Raw genomic sequence first — 8,815 nt, forward strand, 5'->3', positions numbered from 1 at the left:
ACTTTTAGGTTACAATATCTCGAAAACTGAGGGTGATGGAATTTTTCTGAGGTCGGATTCGGATTCAGCGCAGCAAAAACCTTCGGGTATACTAGGTCTGGACTCTGGTTCCGGACCTTTGTCAAATTTTGTCAGCCTGTGTAATTAAATTCAAACAGTATTGGGCAATTAAACCATTTTAAAGGACTACTTAAAATTGTATATTTTCAAAGAATTGGCAACCGAAAATTAATAAATTCTGAAACTTAATAATTGAACTGCTTTGTTATAAATTCATTTATTTGTTAAAGATTGATCATTTTGGTTAAAAATTCATCTTTGATTGAAAAATAATTTTTTTATTATTTAAAATAAATTTTTTAACTAAATTAACTATTTTTTGGTTGAAACCTTATCATTTTAGTTTGATAATTATCACTGGTTGAAAAATATATTATTTTGTCAAAAAATTAATTTTTTTATCGGAAAATTCATGTATTCTGTTAAAAATTCGTTGTTTTTTTTGCTGAGAATTAATTTTTTCAAACTGGAAATTGAACTATTCAATGTTCGATTGAAAAATTTATTCTTTTTGGTTGTCATTTGAACTATTTTGTATTAAATTAATTTTTTCATTAAAAAATTGAGATTTAACTCTCCCAGAAAAAAAATTTGCTACAAGATTTAACACTTGAATTAACAGCAGTCGATTTTTCTACCAATTTCAACAGTGAAATTTTTAACAGTCCAGTTTTCTACAAAACTCAAAAGGTGAATTGACACGCTCAGAGCAAAAGCGAACTAAAAAAAAACGTGCGCAAAGCGAAGTAACAACTGCGAAGACCAGCCTCGTATAAAGCCGAAAATGCGCGAACACGAATCCGAGCTCGCCGGACTTCACGAATAATGATCTAATCAGCTGCTCCTCAAATTTATTCAAATCCTGAGTTACCATAGAATCATTAGATTTATTGCGAAGAGGAAAATATCATTTACTGTATGTAAATATACAAGGTGATTTTTTTAGCCTATTTTTTGAGATATTTGAATATTTCAAGTTTAAAAAATCACCCTGTATATAGGAGACAAGATTTCAGGGCCTAAAATAACTATAAATATATTTTTAACTGAGAATTTTAGTTTATACTTAAGTTTCCAGTTGAGAAAATTAATTTTCAACCCGAAGAAAATACGAATTTTCGACTAGACATGAATTTATGAATAAAATAGATGAATTTTCAAACAAGAAGAATAATTTTCTACCTAAGATAAATCTTCTACTAAAAATATAATTTTTCGAAAAGAAAACTTTCAAACAAAACTGCTCAATTTTCAATTTTAGAAACGAAATTTAAGTTAAAGCAAAAATATTGAATCAAAAATGGCCTAGTTAAATGTTTGGATAAAAAATGGGATTTTCAACAAATAGTTCAATTTTCAAACAAAGAAATTAAGTTTCAAGTAAAAAAGTTTAATTTTTAACGAAAAACGGATACATTATTAGTTTAAAAATAAATTTACAACAACAAATAACAAGTTTTCGGCAAAATAATTTAATTTTCAACTGAAAAGATCCATTTTTATCGAAAGATGAAACGTTTAATCTTTATCTAAAAACATAATCCCAAACTATAATAACAAAAGTTTTACAAAAAAGATGCATTTTCAACGAAAAAAGTGAATTCTTAATTAAAATAGATGAATTTTTAAACAATAAGAATAATTTTATACCAAAAAAGATAATTTTCTAACTGAGAAAGGTCAATTTTCAAGCCAAAAATGCCAACAAAATTGTATAAACAATTAATTTTCAGCAAACACTTAAATTTTCAACAAAATACTTTAATTTTCAACAACAAAAAAAAAGAAGTTTTAACCAAAACAGATGCATTTTCAAACAAGGAGAACAATTTACAGTGAAACTCTTCTATAGCGCCAATTTCGGGGCTGACGGTGGGTGGCCACTAACTTATTATAGCCTGCTCCGCTTTTGTTTGTTCACGCCTGACTGCTCGCCTGAGTGACGGCCGCAGATCCCGCGCACCCCGCGCAGCACCTGTTACACCACATGCGGCGCGCCGTCAATTCTCAAAAAGGCTATAGAAGGGAGGGCTATTAAATATTTTCACTGTAATTCCAAAACAGGTAAATTTTTAACTGAAAAGGTCAAATTTCAAGCAAAAAAAAATATTTCGAATCAAACAGTTAAATTTTCAATGAAAAAATTTCCACTAGAAAACATAAATTTTCAACAAAAAGTTATACAATTAATTATCAATTAATTTTTATTTCAGCCCAAAAACAATCAAATTCTCAACAAAATAGTTGATTTATCAATAAAAAAATTAATTTCTAATACCAAAAGATGTATTTCCCAACAAGAAGAATAAGTTTTTAACAAAAAAGAGGAATTTGTCACCGAAAATGATAATTTATAAATCAAAAATGTCAACAAAAATGTTAAATTTTCAACTTTAAAAATGAATATTTATACTAAGGAAATAAGTATTTAAACAAAAATTGAAGTTACATTTTCAGATAAAAAGTTTAATTTTCGACAAAATATTTTAATTTTCGGGGGAAGAAAAGCATTTTCAACTGAAAAAAAATTCTGGACTAAAAATTAAACATTTAGATTTTCAATTCAAAAAATCAATTTTGAACAACAGTGAAAACAATTAAATTTACAACGGTATAGTTAAATTTTTAAACACAGTAGTAAATGCACAAATAACATGAATAATATTCTAATAAAAAGATTAATTTTCTACCAATGAAATTAATTTTCTCTAAAAATGACAAATTTTTAAGCAAACACGAAAACAATGTTCAACGTTAGAAATGAATTTTAATCGAAAAAAACCAGTATTCAACCAAAAATGGAACAGTTAAATTTTCAGTTAAAAAAATTAATTTAAAAAAAATCGAATTTACAACAAAATAGTTACATTTTCAACCATACAGTTAAATTTTCAACTGAGAAGTATAGTATTTCAACAAAAAATGGAATAGTTATATTTTCAGTAAAAATGTGACCATCAACCGAAAAAGAGAAGTTATAACAAAATATTACAATTTTCAACAAGAACAAAATTAATTTTCAACGAAAGAGTGGAATTTACAACCCAAGAACTTAATTTTTAACAAAAATACATACATTATAAAAATAGAAGAATAATTTCCTATCAATCAAGACGATTTTTCAACTACATGGTTGAATTTTTAACAAAAAATGGAGCAGTTAAATTTTCATTTTAAAAAATCAATTTTCAAACAAAAAGGATTTTTAAGTCCAGAAAGAAAAAAATATCAACTTCTTTTTAAATTTGTATGTCAAAATGGAGTACTTTAACAGAACAGTTGATTTTTTTTAACCGTTGAATTTCCAAACCAAATATATGAATTTCTAACAGAAAAGTTTATTTTAAACCAAATAAACAATTTTTCAACAAAATGAGCCTTATAACTTCTAAAAATGTTCATTTGTTACCGAGACAGAGCGCATATTAGTGAAGTCAATCAGTGAAAAAAATAGAATTTTCCGAGGTACCTCCTCAGGAATGTATTTTATCCATAATATTATTAACGGTGTTGGTAGAGAACTTAATTACCTTCAAAATGAACCCTTGTACATTCGAAAATGTTCAATAGCCACCAAGATACAGCGTCTCATAATATTTTTTTGGTGATTTTATTTCAACTCTTGAACAATAATATTCTCTCAAACGACGAATGAACTACTAGGCAGTCTGATAAATACCTGAAAATTCTAAGAGATGGCATTAGTATTCACTAATGTGAACCATTTTCGTCGAGCTTGATCCTTCAAATGACGCCTGTCAAAACTTCAGCCATTTATGTTTACGCATTTACAAGTTACAGCACTGAGAAGCGACTAACCTCCGAGTTTTTTTTAATATGGAACAAACTGAGTTTGGAGTTTTGATCAAACACTACTATCTTCGCAAGAAAACGATATTCGAGACCAAGGCCAAGCTGGATAAGTATTACCCGGACTCTGCACCGTCGATTGGAACGATTCATAAATGGTTTACCGAGTTTCGTTGTGGCCGTACGAGCACAGTTGATGCTGAACGATCTGGGCGCCCAAAAGAGGTCACTACACCAGAAAATGTCGAAAAAATCCATGATATGATGTTGAATGATCCCAAAGTGAAATTGACAGAGGTAGGTAATGCTGTAGGGATATCATTGGAACGTGTGGGCAATATCGTGCATTCAGTTTTGGGCATGAAGAAGCTCTGCGCGCGATGGGTGCGGCGTTTGCTCACAGTGGACCAAAAACGAATTCGTGTGACAACTTCCAGCAGAATTTGGCATTATTTTCTTGTAAGCCGACCGAGTTTTTGCGCTGATTCATAACCATGGATGAAACCTGGATCCACTACTACACTCCTGAGTCCACGCAACAGGAAAAACAGTGAGTTCCACCGGGCCAAAGTGCTCCGAAGCGTCCAACAACGCAACAATGGGTCGGAAAGGTTATGGCCTCCGTATTTTGGGATGCACATGGCATAATATTCGTTAACTATCTTGAAAAAGTTAAAACCATAATCGGAGCATACTATTCATCATTATTGGATCGATTGAAAATCGAAATCGCCGAAAAACGACCGCATTTGAAGAAAAAACCGCTTTATCATCACGACAATGCGCCTGTTCATTCATGCTTAGTTGCACAAGCAAAATTGCATGAAATCGGCTTCGAATTGGTTCCTCAGCCACCGTATTCACCAGACCTGGCCCCCAGCGACTATTACTTGTTCCCTAACCTGAAGAGATGGATCGCCGGTAAGCTTTTTTACTCAAATGGGGAGCTCATAGCTGAAACTGAGGCGTATTTTGGAGACCTTCCGATCGAGTACTTTTCGGACGGTATCAAAAAGTTCGAAAATCGTTGGACTCGCTGTATCGACCTAAAAGGAGAGTATGTTGAAAAATAAAACCGACTTTGGCTAAAAAAACGCCTCCGTGTTTCACTTTTCAGGGACTTATCAGACTGCCTAGTATAAGATCATGATTTCAAATAATGCCATAAATGAAAAAGAAAGATGCACTCCTAGTTTTAAATATGAAGCGAAGAAAATTCAACGATTGCATCTTTCAATATATTGTATTTATGTATTTCATAAAATTTATATCAGACTTTTATATGAACTTTATCCTTGAAGCACAGAAAAAAGCTTGACTAAAAAATCTTGCGTCTTATTTTTTTAGGTCTCAAAACAAGCGTTGCCTAGGTAACCCCATGTAGTTTTTTTTTTGTTCTCAGACTCAAATGACGACCTTTTTGGCTTAAAAATCTTGGGTCTGAAAAAGACGTTATTTCTGGACTCAAAATAAGCTTAGATCTTTTCTGTGAATGGACACAATACAAGAAATATTAACACGAGGTACATAATATTGTCATAATATATGCTTTAAATAGAAATAATCCAATTAACTGAGTCTATGATTTACATGTAAATCGAATTTTTTCAGATTTTTTATTCGATTTTTTTAGCAGCTTAATACATGAGAAATCGTTGAAAAACTGATTTTCAACGATATTTGTGAAGAATTATCAAAAACGGCCCACATTGAGACGTTCTATCTCGGTGGCTACTAAAAATTTTTGCAATGTTCAAGGGCTCATTTTGAAGGTAATTAAGTCCTCTGCCAACACCAATAATCATATTATGGACAAAATACATTCCTGAGGAGGTACCTCGAAAAACCGATTTTTTTCACTGATGACTTCATTAATATGCGGTCTATCTCCGTAACAAATGAACATTTTTAGAAGTTATAAGGCTCATTTTTAAGGTATTAAAATTTTTTACAAATTATGTGTGAAGTACTTTAGTGACGAGATACATCTTTTAGAAGATATTCCCGGTACTATTGGCTGAACAAAAAAGTGATTTCCTCGCGAACAGGATCTGTTCAGATTTTGTCTCAACGATTTTTGAGCACTACTACGTTTTTGCTCTGAGCGTGCTAATTGTCAACAAATTTTCTACAAAATCACCGAAAAAACGTAGATTCCAAATATAATATTTTCAAAATGCTAATTGCAAAATTTAAAAAATTAAGACAAAGCCCCCCCCCCCCTCCAGCTGGTAAGACTCGATACAGCGCTTGCGTTCAGTCAGCAATGTGAGGGGTAGTCGAGTGGAGAGGATAAGTTTGATCAGCAGGGGAGGATACGACCTGCGTTTTTATTGACAGCTATAACGTATAACGTCTTTTCCATTAAGAGCAGTCAAATCAGATCACCTCACTAGTTTCTGAAATAATTTTGAGAAATTTTTGAAAAGATACATCGTTGTCCTTTCCCTCACAGCAGGAATATCCCGGGACATAAATTGGATATCTCAGGATATACTTTTACTTCAGAGTTACGGCGTTATTAGTGCCTCTCAGTATATGGCAAGGTAACACCACTTTGTGAATATTATTGAAGATTTCGATTTGATCATCGATTTGTTAATACTATTAACGACATTGCTTTAAATTATATTTTAAAATACACAAACCCACCATTTGAAATCCACGGACTGTCTCGAGTGTTTACCCTCCGTTTATCAGGTGTGTTCGACCAGTTTAGTTTTTTACAACTTAATGGAAAATGCTTTATTAGCCTCGCGACTAAATAATAATAAACTTAGGGTATCAATATTTGATTTTAAATAAAAATTGAATTTTATACTATCATTGAAAATTTCAATTTTTCACCATACGGAAAGAAAAGTCTGGGCATTAGCGCGTGAACATTTGTCACGCTTCAATAGGAAGCATTTCTCTTATAATATATTCATGGGTGATTCTAATAATCGCACCATGCAACCTAATGGAAAATAAGCACAGCTCACATGCAAAAATGCCAAAAGTTACTTGGGTTAATAGCAAGCGCTGCGTTGCTTTGATACCGTGAAATTAACCGAGCAACATTTCCAAGAGCCTCCACGGATTGTTTCGGTGAGTCTCCCTTGAGTTTGCCTGTAAGCTCTTGGAGATTTCGCTCGGTTAAGTTAACGGTATTAGAGCACAGCGAAGCCTGCTATTAACCCACTAACTCATGCGATGTTTGCATAAATGTTCGTACGTTTAACGCAATAGGTTATTTCATGCTTAAAACTCATGAAATCTTAGGAAATAAAGCAAGAGACGCCTGAGATATGCGACTGCAAAATAGTCCATAAGTTAATACCTTGAACTCTCTTGCGCTAAAGCCAGGAGTTTTCTCTCCGTGCAGATACATAAAATCAACATAACAAAATTAAGAATTTGAATTAAATTAATTATAATTATTTAATGTAATTAATTTTAATTTAATAACAAATTATGGAATTCCTTTAATTACGTTACCAGCCCTCTTTCTATAAAACTCCAAGCCTTACATGTCTGTCGGTATTGCAGGCCACTCTCCACATTGATGATTTCTTATCATACATTTTAATTATACCATCAGTATCCATTATTGTTGGTGAATAGAGGTCAGAAAGTCCCAACCATGATAATTTGGATGAAGGAGACAGGGGCACTTCAAGTTTTTGACTTCTTAAATTAGGCCCGATGATTCTCATCCAAAGCATATTCATATGCTGATCCTCAGAAGCACCTTATTGGAAAAATTTGTACATAAATAACTAATTGTCGTAACATAAATATTGTGCACCCTACCGAAAGAAATCTCTGAGTATATTCTGAAGATTCCCTGGGGTCAGAGAAGCTCAGATAAATTCTCCGCAGGCACTCATGTAGATATATTTAAAGGTCCAGGTAGTTCTTTTAAATGTTTACAAGGCTTTAAAATGTCCTTTCCGAAATTTAAATAGAAATACGATCATAAATAAAAAGCAGAGAGGCTGAAATTGAAATAAGAATTCGATCATAAATAACAAGCAGAAGGGCTATATCAATAGAGTAGCCGACACTCACGGGTCCTTTGTTAAGCTTTCGGATTAAAATTTAGAAGTAGATTTTTTTAATTTCATAGTTAACAGCCTAAAAAATGATAATTCGGAATCTACGGGTTTCGATGATTTCAGATATCTAAATTTTTGTTTTAAATGCTTAAAATTGGAATTAATACGTTTCTCGTAAATGGAATGAGATACGCCAAAAACCCAAATCTCTCAGACTATCTCCGAGACTAAATTGTTTCAAATCGACTCTGCTTATTGTCTCAAATGGGCCAGGCTATTTCGCTAGAGAATACTCAAAGATTTCTATCGGTAGGACAACGTCATTTTTGCCTCGTATGTAGAATAAATCACATATCCGTTCTTCCGCTCACAATAAATCGACTAAAATATATTTTTCCCCGAAGAATCTCTATCGTATAAAAAACAATATTTTTTTATAGTTTGGTAATTATGTACAAAATATATTCCATGCAATTCCTGATTTGAATGAGCTTTTAATTAAAAAATTTTGCCTTTCTAGACCAATTTTACGTTAAAAATATGTTATAAGTTAGAAAAAAAATTTAAGAGGGAAAAAGACAGATGTGCATCTTAGGCAATTAGAAGATTGCAACCACTAAGCATCAAAACACACATGAAATGACAAAGATTTAATATACAGGGTGGACACGCTAGGGCTTTCCAAAAAGTATGCAAACCGGCATACACGTTCATAAGAATAGCATTAGCGTATAAGACGGGTTGAATACATTTTGGTAAGCCCCAGCGTGTCCACCCTGTATATTTTGCTTTTTACCCAATTAATAGAATATATACTTTTATATAACAATAAAAATAATCATTTTATGAACATTACATATTTACTATATCCTATAATTTGGGTTCGCGTTTTTACAGGATTTGAA

The 8,815-nt window shown here is 32.1% G+C and overlaps 1 protein-coding gene across 1 annotated transcript in view; it reads right to left on the minus strand.

Moving 5' to 3' along the window:
• LOC117170636 (WD repeat and HMG-box DNA-binding protein 1) overlaps positions 1 to 8,815 on the minus strand; it is a 60,487-nt gene that overhangs the window by 9,511 nt on the left and 42,161 nt on the right. The window contains exon 10 of the mRNA XM_033357540.1: positions 7,383 to 7,603. Coding sequence (XP_033213431.1) covers positions 7,383 to 7,603 — 221 coding nt within the window. The remainder of the gene's footprint in view (positions 1 to 7,382; positions 7,604 to 8,815) is intronic.

Source organism: Belonocnema kinseyi, chromosome 4 (genome assembly GCF_010883055.1).
Source record: "Belonocnema kinseyi isolate 2016_QV_RU_SX_M_011 chromosome 4, B_treatae_v1, whole genome shotgun sequence".
NCBI classification, from domain to species: domain Eukaryota; kingdom Metazoa; phylum Arthropoda; class Insecta; order Hymenoptera; family Cynipidae; genus Belonocnema; species Belonocnema kinseyi.